General features: G+C 47.1%; 6 protein-coding genes across 6 annotated transcripts; 3 read left to right on the top strand and 3 right to left on the bottom strand.

The window, feature by feature from the left end:
* Nucleotides 1-5,224: 5,224 nt before the first annotated feature.
* ILV6 (acetolactate synthase regulatory subunit) lies at nucleotides 5,225-6,178 on the top strand (the record flags this gene model as incomplete). Its single annotated transcript, XM_018881202.1, has 1 exon — nucleotides 5,225-6,178. One exon carries the CDS (start codon nucleotides 5,225-5,227, stop codon nucleotides 6,176-6,178), a length of 954 nt encoding a protein of 317 aa, XP_018733815.1.
* Nucleotides 6,179-6,863: 685 nt separating this feature from the next.
* AWJ20_4142 (uncharacterized protein) lies at nucleotides 6,864-8,828 on the bottom strand (the record flags this gene model as incomplete). The annotated part of the gene is made up of 1 exon (XM_018881201.1): nucleotides 6,864-8,828. The coding sequence occupies one exon, from the start codon at nucleotides 8,826-8,828 to the stop codon at nucleotides 6,864-6,866; it is 1,965 nt and encodes a 654-aa protein (XP_018733814.1).
* A 554-nt stretch (nucleotides 8,829-9,382) lies between these two features.
* MRPL40 (mitochondrial 54S ribosomal protein YmL40) lies at nucleotides 9,383-10,285 on the top strand (the record flags this gene model as incomplete). Its single annotated transcript, XM_018881200.1, has 1 exon — nucleotides 9,383-10,285. One exon carries the CDS (start codon nucleotides 9,383-9,385, stop codon nucleotides 10,283-10,285), a length of 903 nt encoding a protein of 300 aa, XP_018733813.1.
* A 264-nt stretch (nucleotides 10,286-10,549) lies between these two features.
* Nucleotides 10,550-11,449, bottom strand: DPH5 (diphthine synthase; the record flags this gene model as incomplete). The annotated part of the gene is made up of 1 exon (XM_018881199.1): nucleotides 10,550-11,449. The coding sequence occupies one exon, from the start codon at nucleotides 11,447-11,449 to the stop codon at nucleotides 10,550-10,552; it is 900 nt and encodes a 299-aa protein (XP_018733812.1).
* Nucleotides 11,450-13,802: 2,353 nt separating this feature from the next.
* On the top strand, nucleotides 13,803-16,742 carry LOS1 (Los1p; the record flags this gene model as incomplete). Its single annotated transcript, XM_018881197.1, has 1 exon — nucleotides 13,803-16,742. The coding sequence occupies one exon, from the start codon at nucleotides 13,803-13,805 to the stop codon at nucleotides 16,740-16,742; it is 2,940 nt and encodes a 979-aa protein (XP_018733811.1).
* An 827-nt stretch (nucleotides 16,743-17,569) lies between these two features.
* On the bottom strand, nucleotides 17,570-18,916 carry SGS1 (ATP-dependent DNA helicase SGS1; the record flags this gene model as incomplete). Its single annotated transcript, XM_018881196.1, has 1 exon — nucleotides 17,570-18,916. The coding sequence occupies one exon, from the start codon at nucleotides 18,914-18,916 to the stop codon at nucleotides 17,570-17,572; it is 1,347 nt and encodes a 448-aa protein (XP_018733810.1).
* Between the last annotated feature and the right edge of the window lie 2,987 nt (nucleotides 18,917-21,903).

Here is a 21,903-nt window from a genome sequence, read left to right as displayed (position 1 = left end):
GAGACGAGGCAATAGAAGTTGACTGATTAATTGAATGAATGGAAGAATAAACGAATCGAATGAAACAAATGAACAGCTAGCACCGAGTATCTTCAGAGAGCTGTGAAATGTGTGAGAAGGAGGACCAGATCGCGTTGAAAGCAAGATTGGAAGAGAGCCAAAAAGAGAACCCAGAGTCGAATCTCTTTCAGCAACACAGTCTATATCAGACGAAACTGTGAAGACTTGAAGAAAGCCAGCCAGATGCAAACCGAACAAGAAGGAAAAATTTAAGAAATACAGTTTATCTTAAATCAGAAGTGGTCCATGGGGATATATAAATATAATAAATGAAAAAGACAAGAAGAAAAACAAAATATCCAGAAAAATAAAATAAAATAAAAATAGATGTCAGTTTACCGAGCAAAATACTGGGAACCCGTATTAAAAAAGCAATTCAATACGTGAGCAGCACGAAAAACAAAACATGCTGCGTTGGAGTCCAGCGCAATGTGCAAGGATTTCCCCGTTTTTCCCTGCACGTGTGGACATGACGAGGTACGAACAGGCCTTGAAAAACCCCCCGTCCGTCGGTCTGTACAGATCGCACAAGCTAAGCCCAGCGTGGTTAACGTCCGAGGATGTGAGTGGTTGCCCCACTTGCACTAACCATGCATGTCATGTTACACCAGCTGCAGGCTGATTGGTCCTCCCCCGGCCATATTCTATCTAACGGGGTCCTGGGGGTAGCACCCCCTGCTGCCTCCGGCGGCTGGGGCTTCGCCCCAGACCCTGGCTGCTCCTGCTTCGCAGGAGTTGCTGGGGGCCGGAGATGCAACGACTCGAGCGCAGCGAGAGGAGCAACCCGGGTCTGGGGCGGAGCCCCAGCCGCCTGAGGCAGGCCTCAGTCTTCCAAGAGTCAAGCCCAGGCCCGACCGGTTGGGGTGGTTGCAACCCCTATTCTGTCGCCGATGCTTGCCAACCCCACCTTCCCCGATTAAAGTTTACGTGCCAATGAAGACGGCACAACCGAGTGCCTCGGCGGCTGGAGCTCTGCCACAGACCCCGTAGCTCCTGCTTCGCAGGAGTTGCCAGGGGCCGGAGAAGGAACGACTCGAGCGAAGCGAGAGGAGCAACCAGGGTCTGGGGCGGAGCCCCAGCCGCCGGAGGCAGACCCCCATCCCCCTCTCTGGCCGGGTGCGGGGCACGTCAGGCCGGATCCGGGAGGTCGTGATCCCTGTGCGCTTGAGGGGCTGGGCTTGCCAGATTCGGCGTGGATTCTGTAGCCAAGCCTGACTTGACTTTTGGCTAACTGAGATTCGGGCCTAGTGCAGACCATTACAGGCAGTTCAGGCCCCGCCAAGTGGGCACGCCCCCGTGCCGCAACCGCCAGCGCACGTGTTGGGTTAACGCTATAGCGGGAGCGGTGTTCAGACGCATGTAATCATGGAATTTTATATGAGCGAAGATCCTCATTGCCTAGTACAGCTTTCCGCTGGCCACTGCATGCGTGAGTTCTAAACTCGTGGGCCTGCATAGACCTGTCCAACGCATGGGAGGGACCCGGGTGTGCTGGATTGACGCCATTCTAATGGTCCACACGAGCGACTATCGTTTCCAGCACGTTTCTCACACGACTCCCGATCTGCCTCCGGCGGCTGGGGCGCCGCCCCAGACCCTGGTTGCTCCTCTCGCTTCGCTCGAGTCGTTTCGTCTACGGTCCCGGCCATCTCCTACGAAGCAGGAGCAACCAGGGTCTGGGGCGGAGCCCCAGCCGCCGGAGGCACACCCCCGTCCCCTGAATCCGGCACAGACCCGGTAGAGTTTGGGAGTGAGGAGAAGGAGACCGGATTGGGCAGGTGCTCTCGTGACGGACGTGGTGTGACGCAAGCGAGGGGGGTTGTTCAGGTGTGCCTGTGTATCGTTCGGTTCCAATGTAGGTACCCAGCGGGGACAGGGTGTGTTTATGGTTCAGGTGTCAGGAGCAGGGTCCGGTTTTGGGGGTTCGCAGCAGGTGTGCGCAGGGATCGGCTCCTCTCCTGCTCTGGAGGTGTTTCGAGGCTTGTCAGGCTAGTTCGAGAGTAGCAGGTGTGGCCTGGGTCGTCAACAGGTTTGGCTGCCGTTGCTGCTGCTGCTGCTGCTGCTAGTGTGGCCCGCCGAGCTCGATCTTAGCCTGGCTGTATGCTGGCTCGTGGGCTGATACTGCTGCTGGTTCCGGCAGGTGCTAATTCTATTTTCGTCACTGGATGGTTGCGACACCAGTCCCTCGGCCCGTTAGTTTAGTAGTTCATGTAGTATTTAGTTTAGGCTTCAGACTGGATGCTCGATAATCTAAAACCAAGACCATGTCTCAGATATCTGAGATGTCTAACTGTAGGAGATGTTTGGATATCTCAGTGTCCGAGATGTCGAGATGCTTGGTTGCCTGGGGTCTGAGCCTGTCTGGCATCTTTTAGCCGGTTTCATATTGTCTTATAATGCTTCAGTTTACCGTATAACGAACCCCCGAGTCTCTCCACCGTCTTGTTTAGAAAGAAGAAAGGAAGAAACAAAGGAAGAAAGAAAGGAAGAAAGAAAGACAAAACAAAAGGTGGGAAATATCTCCTGATTCATATTCAATATTTGTGTTTATTTAAATCTATTTGCGGAGAGTACAAGCGGGGCTTTACCGGGTTTCTGGATTCTCGTTGCTGGGTTTAACGGTAGAAACGTGTTTATGTGACTGTGGGTCGGTGGATAAGACGAGGACTGTTTGATATTAGTTAATTTCGTTTTCCGCTTTTTGCTTTAGTTTTCATTGAGTCTATTTCTTTCTCAAATGTCACGTTAATTATTACCAACTTTTATTATTTATTATAGTTTTACACATACGATAAGAGAAATGTCACTACGTCAGTTCTGGCTGACAGCAGTGGCTGTTCTATTTTAGATATTATGTTTTAAATTTTTGTTTTACTTTTCGTTGACTTTCAGTGAAATTTAGGTTTATTTTGATTTCGATTTGGGGTTTTTTTTGCATTACTTGGCTCTGGCTTGGGCTCTAGCTTTGGTTTTTTTTGGCTATATATATATTTTATTCTAGCACATAGCACATAGCACATACCCCGTTTACCTTAATTGTTAGAACTTGCTGCTGTTTTCTGCCTGCTGCACATTTGCTTATTTCTTTCATATTTTTTTTTATTAGTGGATCTCTTTTTTTGTAATTGTCATGGTTCCCGCTCGCACAGTCTAGCTCGTGTGACTTCACTTCCTCTGCAATCCACTATGCCATGCTATGCTATGCTATGCTATGCTATGCTATGCTATGCTATGCTATGCTATCCCTTATTTGGTGGATCCAACGAATTGGAATAAAAGAACTGATCCATTTCTCTGCTAAGGATAGTGTAACAAGGTTCACAAAACCTGGGGCAATTTTTATGTGACCTTCTTGTTCGGGTTCTGTGCCGTGTTATCCTTGTTTAGTGTCGCTAATACATCTGTATTAGTTCTGAATTACTAAGTGCTTTTTCCGGTCCTAATATATTTCTAATTCCTGAATAAGGACATCATCGGCATTACGGCAAAATCAGAGTTATCGTCAACGTCATCATGCCACTGTTTCAAGAAGAGATTCGCGTATTGTAGATGATGACTACCGGTGACGACTCTGCTCGGTTTTGGATACAATCAAATCAGTGCCAAATTCTACTATCTACTAATTAGTTGGCAATGAACTGTTAATATTCTTGTATCCATTTATAGATGAGCATCTTATATTATTCTGTAAATTTCAGAAGTGCTTCAACTATTCTCCACAGCAACCTTTCTGTCCTTAGACGCGGCATCACTTATGCCATAAATCTGGCAATAGATCTGGTTGTCGACTACCTGAGGATCGAGGAGTCTCTAGTAGAGTTCAGTACTAGAGATCTGGTAGGTCTAGTAGTATCTAACATCGCGTAGTCAACTGCTCTTCTTTCCGCTCTTAATCCTCTTACAGCTGCCTCCATTAGAGTAGTTATAACTGCGCTAACCGTGTCTAGCTACTATTCTCTAGTTTATTGTTAACAGTATTTTTCACTCACTCGATACTCTTCTACAAACTATTGATGCCAATAGTGTGACATGGTCAGTAGCGTGGCTGTGTCTACTGTGCCTCATATACTGCCTCGATTCTGCTCTCACTGCCGCTATTCATCGCCATCAGCTCACCAGCCGAATTCTCGACCCCTTGACCCCTTCACTCCTCACTGGTTCTATTCTTAGGCCCTTAAAAACCACACTGCCAGATCCAACCCTGAGCTTGCAGTCTGCATTTTTTTTTTGCTATCTATTAATATATACATCGGCTCCGTACGGCGCTCCATACTCGGGCCCAGTGCACATCGGGCAATCTTGCTCTTTGTAGAAGTATGAACTCCAGGAACGACCTCCCCTTTCCATACGTCATCCCACGAACACAACACCCGTTAGTGGCAGCAACTCGTGCCGTGTTTACTAACTACCACTGCTATATGAATAAGCTTCCACAACCGTTTCCCCTTACACCAGGGATGACGTATTTTGACAGCAGCCGGCACTTCGTGACATTTCCAGCTAGACTCTATTTATAGCTGCACTGCGCGCATATCTGCACCGATCTTCACGCATAAATCAATATTAAAGTTAAATCTCATCCCAAACTGCACATTTCTTGCTTGGCATTTGTGCATGCATACGCGATCATTGCCGCGGCCCATTCCGGCTCAAGGCTTGTCCGCCCTCGAACGGTGGGGGTGTCACGGCTCCTGTACTTTAAGCATTGCGGCAGGGCCAACAGCCTCAGGAACCGCCTCTTCAACCCCGGACCTCACGAGACCTCGCTGGTGTGCCTCTTCTAACGGGGTCTGCCTCCGGCGGCTGGGGCTCCGCCCCAGACCCTGGTTGCTCCTGCTTCGCAGGAGATCCCTAGGCAGGGGAACCCCTAGCAACGACTCGAGCGCAGCGAGAGGAGCTACCAGGGTCTGGGGCGGAGCCCCAGCCGCCGGAGGCACACACCCAATCAACCCAAGCGCCGCATGCTCGCCCCACGCGCCGCGAGCGGCGTTGGGTAAGGGCGAGCGCCGTTATCGGCACAGTGGGGATAAGATGATGCGTTTGAGTCACACCGTTGCGGGAGAGGAGTATAAGTTGAGGTGGAGAAGATCTCGATTTGAAATTTCAGCAGCGATTTGGATCTCAGGGTGAAATATCGTAGAAATATATTTATAGGCACGCCAGAATGCTAGCTTTACAACCGAGATCTGCGGCGGCCAGGATGGCTGCCATGAACAGCAGCAGAATCGTTAGCAGCCGGACGACTGTGTTGGGCTCACGAAGCAACTCGTCTATCTCGGCTATGGCGTATAAAGTGCTCCATCGTAATAAGAAACAGCCTCCTCTTCCTACTATTGAAACTCCCAGTTGGTCGACCAAAGCCGCTATCTCGTCGATTCTTTACGAGACTCCCGAACGTCGACCTACCCCTGTTAAGGCCCATGTTTTGAACTGTCTTGTTCAGAACGAGCCTGGTGTGTTGTCCCGTGTTTCGGGTACTTTGGCTGCTCGTGGATTCAATATCGATTCTTTGGTAGTGTGTAATACTGAAGTCAAGGATCTGTCTCGTATGACAATTGTTCTTGAAGGACCGGATGGAATTGTCGAACAAGCCCGTCGTCAAATCGAGGATTTGGTTCCTGTATGGGCCGTTCTGGATTACACTGATGCTCCTATTGTGAGCCGTGAACTGTTACTTGCAAAAGTGTCACTTCTTGGACCAGAATATTTCGAGGAATTGTTGACCCATCATGGTCATGCTCATAAGATCGCAGCTGGTGAAGCGTCTGCTTCGACTCCTCCACCAACGTTTGCTGTTAAAGATTTTCACCCAAATAACATTCCCTCTTCCGAGGCCCTTCGTCATAAACACCAGCACCTGGACGCTATTTCGAAACTCGCCGGTCAGTTTGGCGGCCGTGTCGCCGACATTTCTGACCGAAACTGCATTGTCGAGCTGTGTGCCAAACCCGAGCGAATCTCGGCTTTCATTCACCTTCTCCAACCCTTCGGTATCCTCGAGATCGCACGTTCCGGTATGACCGCCTTGTCACGAACTCCTCTTGATCGGGCTCTCGACAACGAGCCATCGAAAGACGCCGACGAGATCGTCGACTACAGCACCCTCCCTCCTGGCTAATCAATCTAATATACACTGTATACACGAATGTGCCACGCTGCCTCCGGCGGCTGGGGCTCCGCCCCAGACCCTGGTTGCTCCTCTCGCTTCGCTCGAGTCGTTCCCTCGATGGTCGTAGCCACCTTTTGTCAACCACAGGAACTAAAACCTGGCGAGAGGATGAGTTTCGTTATTCGTTCGTTTTTTGCCTTCAATAGGCCTACACCAGCGACTCCGTTACAATTCATTATCATGTTCATCATCAATATCATTCGTGAACTTCTGGATCAAACGAGCTATTCTGAAGACTCTTACTTTTGAGTACTTGTAAACTTGTGACATTCAGTAGAGTCCAGTGGTTCTTTTTGTGCGTCTGTGATCTGTCACCCGTTCATTATATGAGTGATTCACTTTTCAGAATCCTTGAAAAAAATATGTTAAAACCAGATGCTGACCGGTTCATAGCCGAATCGAGACTGTGTGACAGTACCCAACAGTATATAGGTCTATTGGTTATCAAATCTTCAAGCTGAATTTTGGTGAAGTACAAATAATCCTTTTTTTGACTTGCGAGACCATTCGTTCAGTTGACGGTCCCAGCCATCTCCTGCGAAGCAGGAGCAACCAGGGTCTGGGGCGGAGCCCCAGCCGCCGGAGGCAGCGTGACACCGGATAATAGCACATTACATTAAAATAAATATGGGAGTTAGAAACCTGAGGAGCGGATGACAGTGTCTCCTTGGGCAGGGAGATCGGTGACGACGAGGTCGCCGATGGGGGTGCTGACCTCCGCGTCGACGACAGCTTCGACGCGGATGGGCGAGCCTCCGGCTATGAGGACTTCACGCATAACCCGGCCAAAAACACTCTGATCAATAACTTCGACAGGGACAGACTCGATATCGAACTCAACGAGGTATGTGTTGGGCCCCTCATCGTGTTCAGTGGTGCAGGGGATCCAGTCGTCGATGTCGATGTGTGCAAAATGCTCCCCCTGGGAAAACAAATCAGCCGAGCCCTTGGTTAGAGGCACGCTGAGATCCATGTCAGGGTCAATGTCAATGAGATTCGGGGTTTTCACGTGAACTCGAATCGTAGCACTGACTCGTGGAGGTTGATTAGGGGCGTATACAGGTGGGAATGGCTGGCTGGGCGGAAACGAAAGTCGGAAGTTCCTGAACTCCAGTCCTTGTATTAGGTCATCGCTTCCTTTCTTCCCTTCAAATGGTATAGTGAAAGATACCGACTGGATAATACGACTGAGCCAGTCTGGTAAACTGTCGTCTTGCTGAGATGATCCTTCAATTTTCACCAGATTGGTCTCTCCAGATATGTACTTTTGAATAAACATGTCCAGTGGTGATTTGAAATTGGATCCGTTGGTTGATGGACCATTGTCGCAGGGAAATAATATCTCAAAAGGGATCTCTGCAAGATTCGATTCCACTGTTATTCCAACAACTGACTGCGGTAGCAGATGTATAGGATACGTCCTGCCTTTTGATGCCAGTTGATATGGACTGGACTGGGGTTTAGGACATCCGGGGATTTTCAGTTCCCATAATAATGATGGAATATCTGCTGCTGCCGAGAACTTATAGTCTGTAGACAGTTTTGTGATAACATCGAGTCCTAGGTTCTTACTAGGAACGATCTTGATATCTTCCAGCTGGACATTCAACAGCCCTTTGGGCTTCTCATTATCACCATCTTGGTCATCTTCATTTATTATTTGATCGAAATCAATGTCGTAAGTGCCAAAGTTCCATCCCCACTTCGACACTGGTAGCCGGGTATGAGCTTTGAAATGCATGGCATCATTGGCCAGCAAGTGTTGAGCTATAGTTCCAATAACAATTGGGCTGCCGAAATCCTTGATTTTAGCAACAAAGTCGAAACTCGTGTTGTGGAGATGGTGTGTATCTACTGTCAGAGATGGCACGGTGATATTAGCGGTATGAACAAACGGATTCTCATCATCGTCATCACCACCATCATCGTCATTAATCTTGTAGTTCTCCACATTATCACTGATCCTACTGTTGTGATTATGACTACTCCTCAGAATATTATAATTCTGATCAAAATAAAGAGTGATGTTCTGCTCGCCAGCATCAATCGAACCTATGAGCCCCGATACACCCTTAATAATGGACTTGCGAAATTGGGATCCTTGTAGACCCTTGTCATAATCCACCTGTACAAAACCCGTCACCTGGACATTAATTCCATCGCCATCCAGTGAGTCTAAAGACACCTGATGGATATTGAGCTGCGGAACTCTAACTATCTCCTCTCTTAGACTATTGATCTGTAGCAGATATAAGATCATGAAACCAAACGCCAGGAATATGAATACAGTTGCCAGTTTCGAAAACGTTGATTTAGTGATACTCCATAGCATACGGTCATCTGACTCTTGAATAGACGTCGATGGAGACATTCCTTGCGGAGCTGTTGTCCCGTACGAAGCAGAACCTGGCGGAGTTGACTGGTTCAACTCAGCTGCTGCACTGGCAATCTGATCCTCGTACCGGGGAAGCAGTGGTTCTCTCTCACCTGATCTCGAGGCCATTTTGCCTTTATCCTTTCGTCCATGTGACTCTGTGTAATTCGAACGAGAATCGTCCGAACTGAGACCTGGATCCTGGCCCGATCCACCTGCACTCATCCTAACTCAACAAAAAAGTTTATAACCGTGAGAATGACACAGTGGAACCAGCCTCAAATATAAGCAGTAGAAAAGAAGCAACGAGTGAAAAATCCTTCGCAATCTGTCAAAAATCCCAACAAAAAAATCACTTCCAAGTCAGATTCCTCAAAATACGACCCTAGCAATCCACAAACGAAACTCAACGGTCCTGTGATTCTGGGGTCATTCTTGAAGATCAATATACGACTGCATATATGCAGGCCCCTAGACCCTGGCCCACGTGACCGATGACTACGAGTCACCTAGGGGAGGACTGCCTCCGGCGGCTGGGGCTCCGCCCCAGACCCTGGTTGCTCCTGCTTCGCAGGAGATAGCCGGGAACGTAGACGAAACGACTCGAGCGAAGCGAGAGGAGCAGCCAGGGTCTGGGGCGGAGCCCCAGCCGCCAGAGGCATGCCCCATCACCGCGCCGCGGCCCTTGCGGCTTATGCCCTTGCCCAAATGAAATTTTGAAAAAGACCGTGAAGTTCGAGGTGGAGAGTGAGGCAGACGAGTTTGGGAGCAGACGAATCATGGTGAACCCAAAGTTTTCGAGGAGCATTAAAGACCTCAAGGGCATGGCCAAGGTCATTGCCGAGCGGAATATGGAGAAGGCCAGTCCGGCGTTTTTCCGGTTCCAATCGAAATACCAAGTCAAGGAGGTCGCTAGACTGAAGAATGACGAGCTGCCATTTGTAGTTGGCGACCGGGTTCAGATGATCCGAGGTCCGGAACGAAATAAAATCGGCATTATTAGAGCCATTTACGATAACGGTAACGCATATATGATTGAAGGTCTGGGTGGTTCGGAGAAATTTGTTCTGCCTCGAGAACTGTGGTCCGAAGGCCATTCCAAGCCAGTGGTCACAGTTCCTACTCCAGTACATTATAAGAACTTGCGATTGGTTACCAAAATTAAGGAAGAGGATGGTACTGAACAAGATGTGGCCATTCACTCAATCAAATACGAGGGTACATATTTCGACCACCACACAAACAGCGTCCGTAAAATCAGACGGGCTGCTCATGACAGCTCTATTGTCATTCCCTATCCTCGAGGTGAACCTGTAAAACCCAGTAAAGAAATGCTAGCCACACCTGCCGACGTTGCTGACGAACGAACTCATTTTGTGACGTCGATACTGGACTCACCTGTGCCAATTGGAGCCATGGACCAGATCCGAAACCCCTACTCGCGATTCAGGAGAATCAAAGACGGAGCCAAGGTCACGGCCCAGGATCTCAGAAAACTGGCTCCCAAGACCATGCCACACTCACCCGCCACTAAAAAACTGCTCGAAAGTCTGGCCCAACTGCCCAAAAAGCACACCGTACCCTTCACCAAAGACATCGAGAGCTTCATCGGCCACGAGGTCGAGAAGGGACTCCAAAAGCGCGTGGCCGAGGAAACGGCCGCGCTCGCTTCCTATAAATAACCAGTGTATTTGCATCTCCATCTACTGTACATATATTTAATGAACCCATCGAACCTAACACTTGTAGAGGGGGTCTGCCTCCGGCGGCTGGGGCTCCGCCCCAGACCCTGGCTGCTCCTCTCGCTTCGCTCGAGTCGTTTCGTCTACGGTCCCGGCCATCTCCTGCGAAGCAGGAGCAACCAGGGTCTGGGGCGGAGCCCCAGCCGCCGGAAGCAGACCCCATCAGCAGGAAATTCGGGTGTATTAGTACAAGAGAGATGTAGATTAGTCGCTGAAGTCGTCTTCTGGTGGTGGGGGGACGGGTTTGGCAAAGTTCTGGGCGTCTTCTTTGATAGCGGCTCGGAGACGGTCTTTGTTTTCGGCAAACTCCACAATGAAGTCGGTCTCGAGGTCGTGCACTTGGTTTCCGAGGATGACCAGCGAGTGTAATGGGGCACCTGATTCGTATTCGACCATTTCTTCGAGGACTCCAGAACGGATTGTTTGAGCTGGTGAACCCAGTCTTGACACAGCAATGCATGGAGTGTTAGGTCCGTAACAGTTTTCTCCTCGTATTTCCTCGATCTCGAGCAGTTGAGATGCTGCTGTTTCAATGCTCATGTATCTTGGGGGTTCGTAGATAAGTCTGCCACGAGCCATGTTTTCAATGCTCTGCTCTTTGACTTTGATGTCAAGAAGAAGCAGGGTGTGGAGACCGAGTTTTCGGTTTTCGAGAACCTTGTCATAGAAACTGTCAGGTTTCCAGTTGTCAGTGAAAAATACTAATGACACGGTTTGTCCGAAATTGTATAATTGCAAACCACAGGCGCCAACGGCGTTCATGACTGATGCATTGTGAATAGTAGTATATTTGATTCCCAGCTCACGAGCTCGCAAAACAAGATCCGTGTGAGTTGTCGCTCCAAATGGGTCTCCAACAACTAAAAATGCAACATCATCCTCTTGAGCATTCTCAAGGATTGTATCTGAACCAGACTCTACCAACTCTCTGTCAGCGAGAATCACTTCACGACCATAGAACTTCTCCAGTGATTCCTTGTCAGCAGTCATGAGAATACTGGTGTATGCTTCAAGATAGACTCGTTTACATTGTTTAACGACCTCGAGTCCACGAACTGTAATGTCCGTTTCATGAGACAACCCCAGTCCAATTAAATACAACATCGTTTGTTTAAAAGATTGTTACAGATTGTTCAGGTCAGTTGCCGTTATCGAGGAGTTCATGCACTTCCTGAAACTTTTCAGGGCTAGGGCTTTGGACCCTGCGTCGTTTCCAGGGGGAATTCTTCTCGGTGTATCAATGAGATATTAGATATTATACTAGAAGATTGGGTAAAGAAGCTTGACTTTTGCCTTGAGCGAGCTCTCTATTTAGTTTACAAGAAATCAAAGGTACAATATAAGAACCTGACATATCTTATATGACTAACGGCAACAAATTATTACAAAGCTCATATACAGAGTACAAACAGCTGTTATATCAAAATCAATAAAAGTAATGGAATAAACTTTAAACCTGTGGCATTTTTCGAGAAAATAATAATATAATATAATCGAATATTAGAAATACAAAGTTATATCAGGTACTTATTGGTCAAAATTTCAGCGAATACGAGTTGCGACCAGACCCATCTCATATATTACGCACTTCTCCAAAAAAAAGGAATATACTCACTATGCTAGAAGTGTTTTAAGCACTGCAAGTTATCTAAATATCTAAAATCTAGACTGCTGACCTCAAGGAATAGTGTCTCAATTACAATTGAGCACACTGATTAATATGCAGAATAAATTGAAGGTGAGATTACATTCTCAGGTTTTAATATACCACAGCCCGTTGTTTCTGAGCTCTTTTCTAAATTAGAGGGAAATAAGTGTCAACATGAGCTCTTAAAGTTAAAAATTTCTGTCGAATTGGGCTACTGGAGCTAAGCTCCTAAATTAACACGTGATAATCACGCATGTAATGTGCACAATGCAAGATGAACTCTAGACCCTGCATATGCACCTGCCATATCGTTAAAATCCTATACCTCAACATTCGTGCTTCCTATCAGCTTAGTTATACCAGCAATTATGTCATGTGCATGATAGCAAGTCCCTATGTCTTTTATGACACCCGTCTAGATGTTTACGCTACGAATGTAACTAATCCACCTATAGATGCCCTGCGTCATCATTGCAGTGTCTATGGAGGATATGCATTTTGATCCAGACTTTTAACTCATAAGGTTTTTAGTGTAAATGGCTAAAAGTAAAATTAAATTGGGTAAACCCCCACTTCAGACATCTGCGTGAAGAGTCATCCTTCAACAACCAGGACATATGAGTGACTAGAAGAACCATTTCCTCTAATACCCCAGTTATGAGAGTGCTATACTCGTTACTCAAATTTAGTGTAGAGTTGAAATTATTTGCTATACTGGGGCGAATTAAAGGGCTTGAAGTTATGAAGTTAACGTGCTGGAAATTCGTGACATAATGCGATCTGTACCCCACAGCAAAAGCCCATGCAGTTTTCAATTATTGCCTTTTGGGAAGGAAACTGATTACTCATCCAGTTCATACCACATCTGGCTGACTCATTTCTTCAGTCAGATATGTTAATTTCCCTTTTTTTTCCCTTCTTTCGACCGAACTGGATGAGTCAAACCCAGGCTAAAATATCCCTGAATCCTGACGGGTTAGGTCACACGACTGCCTTATATAAGCATAAAATGCTGTAAGCGCCACAATTATGACGAACGGCTAGATATTTTTGTTATTACATCCAGATACCTACATTAAGATCACTGAGTGAAAAAATCATAACAGCACAAATCGGAGACCAAACGACTCGCACATTCATTTTTGCTGGACTGAGGGTTCTATTAACGAAATTTTGATTCTGAATAGCTTGCGAAATATCAGGCAGACGTTTTGAGACCACGTTCAAAACTATATTCGCACCCATTAACAGAATCGCTCGCTAATGGAAGATCAACTCGAGCAGGCCGTCAACATCGCCCTCCAAGGCAACGCTCAAGCCTCGCTAAAGCAACAGGTGAGTACTTGACATATGAACATGGAGGATATTTCAGAGGGTCAAGATCACAAGATCACAAACTGTCCAGAAAACTATTCTTGGTTTTCTAATGACAAATTTGCTATTTACTGGTCAAGGTCGCCTCAAAATACCCTCACCTCCTCCAGCTTACTCAAGTCGTAGCCCCACAGTCGAAGCAACTCCTGCGAAGCAAGATCCACGGGGTCTGGGGCAAAGCCCCAGCCGCTGGAGGTATGTCCCAAAAGTGAATTTGATGGAAACTAACCCTCGTAGGCTATTCAATACTGTAATCAAGTGAAGGACTCGGAAGATGGTTGGCAAGTATGTTTGGCTATGTTCACCGGTGAGCGTACCCGCTCAGAAGCAGCCCGATTCTTTTCGTTGCAGGTGATTGATAGTCGTTTGTCGACTTTGGGGCCTGAGGAGAATAAGTTCATTCGAGACAATCTGTTTCCTCATCTTCGCCAACTCATGTCTAGCGAAAACCCTGCTCCTTTAGAACCATTCCATATGCGAAACAAGCTTGCTCAGACAATGGCATATTTGTTCATTACCAGCTATGCCAACGAGTGGCCCAGTTTTTTCGACGACTTGCTTGGAATTGCAATCAACCCTATTAGCAACGCCAGGGGTGTCGATATGTATTTACGAATTCTCAAGGTGATTCACGAGGAGATCGGAGATCATCTTATTTTAAGAACTCCTGAAGAAACCAAGCGTAATAACGTTTTAAAAGATCTTGTTCGAGAACGAGCAATGACCAAATTGGCATCGTCTTGGATGAATATTCTGGAATATTACAGCAACAACGATCCAGCTACAAATAATGATAACAATACGACTTCTAATAGCATTAACGATAATAACAATAGCATCAACAGCATTGGCATCAACTCCACAAATAATAACAGCAACATTAATTCAAAAGAAAATCTTTACGACAGTATTTTAACTAGCGCTCTCAACGTTATCGGAGGTTGGGTGTCGTGGATTGAAATCACTTTAATTGTCAATCCTCCATACCTCAGTCTTATTTTCAATCAACTTGGCAGGCCATCACAGCGACTGGCGGCTTGCGATGCTCTGGCAGAAATCATTGCAAAGAAAATGCAACCCTCTCACAAGCTCGAACTTATTGGTCTATTGAATTTGACCACAGTTCTTGCCGAGCTCAACAAAACTTCCAAGGGCAGTACAGATCCTGAATTTGAAGAAAGAGTGGCTAAACTTAGTAATATAGTTGGACTCGAGCTAGTTCATATCGCTGATGGAACTACGACAGTCACTTCTGGAGCTGCTTGTTCCCAGCAGGATATGGACAAGGCCGAGCAGCTCATGGTTGATTTACTTCCAACAATCCTGGAATTCCTTTCTAATGAATATGACGATACTTCAGTTCAAGTTCTACCATGTTTGAACGAGTATTTGCAATTTATCAGAAGAGAAGCCAAGAAGGAACGGTCAACCGCAGGTGGCACGGACTCTTCCCTTTCAACTCAACGACTGGAAATTGTTTCGGTCATGCTACGCAAGATCATTCTCAAGATGGAGTATGACGATTCAACCGAATGGAGTGGTGGTGAAGACGAGAGTGAGGGTGAGTTTTTAGAGCTCCGAGGAAAGCTTAAAGTGCTTCAAGACCAGATTGCTGGTATTGACGCAGATCTGTTTACCGATGGAATGGCTTCTATTATTAATACCTGTTTGGAATCAGCCAACAATAAAAAGTGGCAAGAGGTGGAACTGGGTCTGTATGAGTTGTCTGCTTTTGGAGACTCGATTCGCAACGGATCTATAAAATCGTCAAGAGCTGAACAAACCTTTTTTGACTTGTTTAGCAAGATGGTTCATAGTGATGTTGTGACTATTAACCATCCTTCCATTCAATTGTGGTACATGGAACTGATAAATCGTCACTCCAAATTTTTCACTCCTCAACAACCTCAACTTTTGTCGAAAGCTTTAGAAGTGTTCGTGTCTCCATTGGGAGTCCACAATCCTAATATCAAGGTACGAGTACGATCTTGGTACCTCTTTCACAGATTCTTGAAGACAGTCAAGAGCCTGGTCGGAGACATTTCTCAACAAGTATTCAGCTCTCTTGCTCCACTATTGGTTGTAAGAGCAGAGCTACCTAGCAGCGACAATGACTCTGAGATGTCAGCTGATTCAGCTTCTGACAGTGTTTTTGATGCTCAACTGTACTTGTTTGAATTACTTGGACTATTGTTTGCAAATGCCGACGACAACCAGGCTCGAACTCCCACGCAACAGCTTTTGCAAGCTATATATTCGGATATCGAGCGTTGTCTTAGCTCCAGCAATGGTACTGACAGTAGTCCTGAACAACAGCAGCTGATTCTTCAAGTTCACCACAACCTTATGGTGTTAGGAACATTTGCTCGAGGTTTCGACGATGTTACTATCAGTGGTGGACCAGTAGGCAGAAGCGCATCTAAGCCATCTATCCAAGAACTCAAGGGATCGACGCAGGTCATTCTTGTTGTCTTGGAACGGTTATCTAAGTTCCAGATTATTCGAGATTCGGCCCGTTTCGCATTCTCCCGTCTTATTCCACTTCTCGGTACACAAATTCTCGGCGAGATTTCTACTCTAATCGGTGCTCTGCTTAACGAGAGTAAGCAAGAAGAATTTGGCGATTTCCTATCCTTTTTGGGCCAACTTGTACACAGTTACCGTCAAGAAGATGGGGTGTTTGAAATGTTTGGTTCATTAGCACCTCCTCTGATTGAAAAAGTTTTTGTATTTCTGAATAGCGATAAGTCCAGTACTGGTGGCGAGCTTGACGGATCCACAGATGCGTTTATTCTAAAAAGAGACCTGCGTCGTCAATACCTCCAATTTGTGTTCAATGTCCTCAACAATGGATTTGGCGCTATATTCCTTGTCGGCAACAATGGATCCACCACATTTGGCGCCGTCATGGAAAGCCTGTTTCATTATGCTGGAGATTTGACTGATCCTAACGCTGAAAAACTTGCCATTGCATCTCTAGGAAAAATGATGACTATTTGGGGCACTGGCGAGATTCGCGCGGATACCACCACTCCCACTGTCAAGGCCTTTGCTGAAGGTATGAAAGTGCCAGTGTTCAGCGATGGTCAGACTATTCTTGAGCAGTACTCGCAAGCCTGTTGGACCCTACCCAGCAAATCAGGCTATGACAGCAAAGACGCACAAATCCGTCTTGTTCTCGGCGAGTTGGCAACTCTTCAAAAGATCGTATTCGAACAAAAGAAAGATGTATATTCCAGTTTCCTGGCGGGTTATCTATCGCGACTGGGTCTACCTCAGAACATCTGTCAAGAGTATCTGACCCAGCTTGCGCAACTCAAGCCCAAGGAGTTTAAAAAGTATTTTACAGACCTTGTTGTGCGCATGTCGTCCTAGCGGCCTCAATGTATATAGAACAAATGAATTATAAATGAGTATTTATCTATGGCGGCTGGACTCCACCGGTACTCGGGGGTTTCTCGCCGAATCTTTACCATTAAAAAATATCTTTGAAGTAGAGATTTAGCGGTCAGAAGAAGGCACTCCTAAGTCAGCAACAGTCAGACGGGGTCGTTCGCTAAAAAATTGTGTGTAAGATACCTACCCGTATTTGCAGTATCATTAGTAATATTGAATATATTTATGCTGAATTCCTCTCTCGAAGTTTCATTATTTAAAGATGAGAATTTGCGATGCATCCATCGGAAATTCTACCCAAGACAAAGTTGTTTCACAAGTAAGAAATTCTTTTGGTTTTTTTTGTTGTCTAAAGCCCATACCTAGCGAAGAGAACAGACAACCGGTGAGATTTTATCTCATCAAATAAATATGAAGGATCCTTGAATGCTAACTCTTGTGCACAAAGAGTCAAATACCTGATACAGACAGGACTGGTTTGTCCATATCAATCATCAGAATACTGGGCAAAGACGTTATACAGCTGCTCAAACGGGTTCGCCAAGGAGTAGAACGGAGTCATATCTATGACACTATCGGTCAAGGCTTGTGCTCTCCGTTGCTTAAGTCGGTCATGGCCTTTACAAAAGTCACAGGCATAATGGCACCATTCGGACGAATTTGACGGGATATCCCCCGACTCGTCGAAGTACCTTCCCAGCATAATATGTCGACACTGGTCAAAGGATTCACAATATTCAAGCAACTGCATTTGTTAGTTCAGCTTTCAAGTGTCGGTTAATGGTTGAAGCACAGCTCGAGGTTTCTCAGAGCTTGCTTCGCCAACTTTGCTGGCGCCCGACGACTCGACTCGAGCGTAGCGAGAGGAGCAGCGGGGTCTGGGGCGGAGCCCCAGCCGCCGAAGGCATGACCCCCATCTCAAAACGTACATATAAAGTTCCCTTGTCGTCAGACTGGATATCCGAACCCGTGGGCTGTTTCCTGGTGCGTCTAGTGGAGATGGTTCGAGCTCTCAGAGCCGAGATGGACATAGCTTCGGCTCGTGAGTAGTAGAGAATGCATCGTGAGGCTTTGTTGTCTCGTCCAGCGCGTCCCGAACCTTGATAATAAGATTCGATATTTGCCGGGAGGTCGTGGTGAATCACAAAGCGAACGTCGGGTTTGTCGACACCCATGCCAAATGCCACAGTGGCTATGATGACCTGGTAATCAGGGTCATTGTCTATCCACTTGTTCATAATTGTGGCTTTTTCCTGTGGAGACTTGATCTGAGCATGGAACGGTCGGGCACCGAAACCCAAACTTTGTAAATAGGCCGCCAGGATTTCAGTGGTGTTCCTTTGGCGGCAATAAATAATCCCCTGTCCTCGAAGCAATCGGTGATTTGGCATTCCTGGTCTTTCAGTGGAATATCCAGTGAGGAATTCGACGATATCATCTCTAATATCCTGGCCAGCCAAGTACCGCACCTCGTAATGAAGATTACGACGGTTAGAGTTGGATGTAAACACTTTAAGCAATGGTTCATTAGGCAGTTTCAGGATGTTGATGATTTCTTTCCTCAGACCAGCAGGAGCAGTGGCAGTCAGTGCAGTAATAGGCAAATCAGGATATCTCTGTTTGAAGTAACCCAGCTGCGTATAATGGACACGGAATGAATGTCCCCATTCAACACAGCAATGAGCTTCATCTATCACGAGTCGGTTCAGTTCGCCCTGTTTATACAGTGTATCTACTACTTTTCGAAACGAGTCTACAGCACACAGTTCTGGTGAGACATAAAGAAGTCGAATATGAGGATGGCCACAGGCTAGATCATGAAGAATCCATTTCCTATCCTCAATACTGACATTACTGTTCAAAGACACGGCTTTGATGCCGTGTTTTTCTAGAGAATCCACTTGATTGGCCATAAGAGCCAGCAGTGGAGAGATGACGATTGTACAGCCATGATCAGTGGCTACAGCCGGCAATTGATATGTCAACGACTTGCCATGGCCAACCGGGAAGATCACGAGAATATCGTGTTTCTCGAGTGCGGCATTAATGATTTCCTCCTGACCAGCACGGAACGATTCTTTCCTAAACAGCCGCCTCAGAGTATAACGCGTATCAATAATAGAAGTAGCTCTTCGCGCTAATTGAGGTGGCATCGGTTAAACAGCCGGGCAGCGACTCCACCAGAGCTTAAAGTCGGTCTCTTTAAAATCCTGGCTGATCTGAATCACCACCTGTGCGGCAGTACTTCTATGTTCCAATAACGGCACCAATAGTACTAGCAGATATGGAACATACAGGATCTGATTCGTAAACACGAGACTGACTGAATATAAGTGGTGAAGTACATATACAGCACCTCGACTACCCTACATATCTGCCATCGCCAGGATAAAACCACATAGAACATGGTACATAGAAACATAGCGCACTGTAAATCGTAAGAGCACATAGAACAGACTACATAACATCTTCCGAACAATTCAATGCTGCAAATCGAATTCACCGTCTTCAAACGATGCCCCCGAACTAATACTACAGATAACTACACCGGCGAGAAGGGCAGGGCCCAACCAACAACCAAATTCATTTACTTTCACATTCATATCCAGAAACGCCAGTATATATTACTGCTATTAAACTACTACACAAACTGAGACTAGAATAAGTACATGTTTCCCTCCTGTGACATTCATATATCCTCCCTCTAACTGAATAGAAGACACGATACTAAACTTCCTAAAAGTCAGGAAATCGCTCTCGAAGGCAAAAGAAACACTTAGTGCTTCTGGCAACGTTGCGCTATTAGAGAATAAACACGCATCGTCGTGGCAAGCCTTCTGGATTTTTGATCTAAGGAAAAAAAAAAGAGAAAGAAGACCAGAAAAATTTCCCGCTCCGCTGCATTATATACCAGTCAGGGTCAGGGTCCGCAGAAGTGAGCGGGGGTTGCCCACCTTTAACGAGGCCCTTTCGAAGTGGGAGACCTTTCAGGGCGGGTGGGGCATGCCTCCGGCGGCTGGGGCTCCGCCCCAGACCCTGGTAGCTCCTCTCGCTTCGCTCGAGTCGGGCATCGGGGGTAAGAACACCCGAGATTTGACCCGGATCCGGCTAAACGACTCGAGCAAAGCGAGAGGAGCTACCAGGGTCTGGGGCGGAGCCCCAGCCGCCGGAGGCAGGTTAGGGCAGTGCAGAGTTTCGCGACCCACCCCAAACCGGCCGGCGGGCGTGAAAGAGCCGCAGCTGGAACCGGCAGGTGACGTGACAAACTTAAAACGGGTCGCTGCCAGGCAGGCAGGCTTGGCGTTACAGGGGTACAGAAATACTGCATGGGCGACAGGGGCCGGCAGCAGCGACAGGGGCCAGAAATAGCAGCAGCAGCAGATGGGCGGGCGGCTTAGCTCGTGCTGGTCGGCGGGGCGAGGTATGACTCGCCAGGTGACGAAGGAGGAGATGTGAGAGGCAGTGAAATATGACACGAAAATGGCGCCAGCGCGGCATTTGCATTGCACGATCTGGCTGGCAGTCTGGTGGGTGGGTGCATACGGGCCGGGTATAAATAGCGACGCTGGCATCGGGGCCATCTCGCATTCTCTTTTTTCCCCTGTTAGATTGACATTTCTATCAGATCAGAAAATTGTACAATGTTTGGATTCGGTGAACACGAGCAAGTCTACGGCCAACCTCAACAACACGAGGCCAAGTTCTCTCACGAGCTTGTCGCTGGTGCTGCCTCTTTCGAAGCTGTAAGTTCATCCCCGGTCGATTCGTGTGTTTGTTTGTTTGTTCGTTTGTTTACGACCTACAGAACAGCACATTCAAACATCGACGCAATGCCCAATGGCTGGAATTCAGTTTAAATCAGGTCGAGACTTTAAATTTATTGTCAATTCTTGAATTGACAATTCATTTCCGAACACACTGACTCCCATTGAGCCTATATTTCCACCACCATCTCCTGACCCCATCTCCACGATCCAAGCAATCTCCTGCGAAGCAGGAGCCACGGGGTCTGGGGCAGAGCCCCAGCCGCCGGAGGCACAGTCCCCCCTTCCCGACAGAACACTAACATTGATTCAAGGTCAAGCTTTTCGAGGACAGACAACGTCGTGAAGGCAAGCCCGTCTCTCACGCCTTTGCCAAGGAAGCCCTTGCTGGTATTGCCGGTGCCGAGGTCGACAAGTTGTTCGAGACCAAGGGTTTGGACTACCTTGACCGTAACAGAGCCAGAGACCAGGCCATTGAACAAGCTCAACGTGGCTACGACTCTCACTACGGCGGCTACGACGAGTGGCACCCTGCCCAAAACCCTCCTTTCGAGCCCCAACAATACAACTACGGCCGTCCCCAAGAGTACGCTTTCCAAGGAGACTACCAAGGCGGCGGTTACCAAGGAGGCTACCAAGGGGGTTACCAAGGTGGCTACCAACAAGGCGGTTACCAACAGGGTGGCCAATGGTAAATCTGTTGACTCTGATGTTTATTAGCTGATATTTTAACTGGTTATTTACTGACTCGAGGGGTGCTACTGCCTCCGGTGGCTGGGGCTCCGCCCCAGACCCCGTGGCTCCTGCTTCGCAGGAGATTACGTCGGGGGTTGGTTGGCGGGGGGGATAGGTGCAACCCTAACATCGGGAGATGGGGTTGAGGGGTTAAAGTTTTACGAAGCTGGGAGCTGTTGCGAGGCAGGAAGGGGGATTGGGTTTGGATGGGATGAGTGACGGGATCGAGGAGTTTAAAGCCCTGAAATAACGGGATTTGGCCATTTTTCGCATGGCATTTTGACTGAGGTCCGTGACTCGTTAAGAGAATATTTCAGTTATTATTCCAGTAAACATACTTTGGAAATTCTCAACCCTAAAATCGACAACTGGAAGGGGAAGTTCAGAGGTTATATTACTACGCCCCCGCAAGCCATTGGGACTCATAAAAAGCTACAATTCCTTTTAAAGAACTGAGTGACTAGATTCATCCTTTGAAAACTACGAAATAATTGAATTTGATCGTTTTTCGCAAGGCAATCTGACTGAGGTCCGTGATTCGTTAATAGCATATTGTATTAATTATTCTAGTAACCACTACACGCTGCCAGAGGATTCACCTTAGTTCTAGTACCAGTTGATAAATTGGTTTAATTTTAACA

The sequence above is a fragment of the Sugiyamaella lignohabitans genome, chromosome C (assembly GCF_001640025.1).
Source record: "Sugiyamaella lignohabitans strain CBS 10342 chromosome C, complete sequence".
Lineage (NCBI taxonomy): Eukaryota > Fungi > Ascomycota > Dipodascomycetes > Dipodascales > Trichomonascaceae > Sugiyamaella > Sugiyamaella lignohabitans.
Note: the sequence above shows the minus strand (reverse complement) of the source record. Positions and strands in the feature narration are given on the sequence as shown.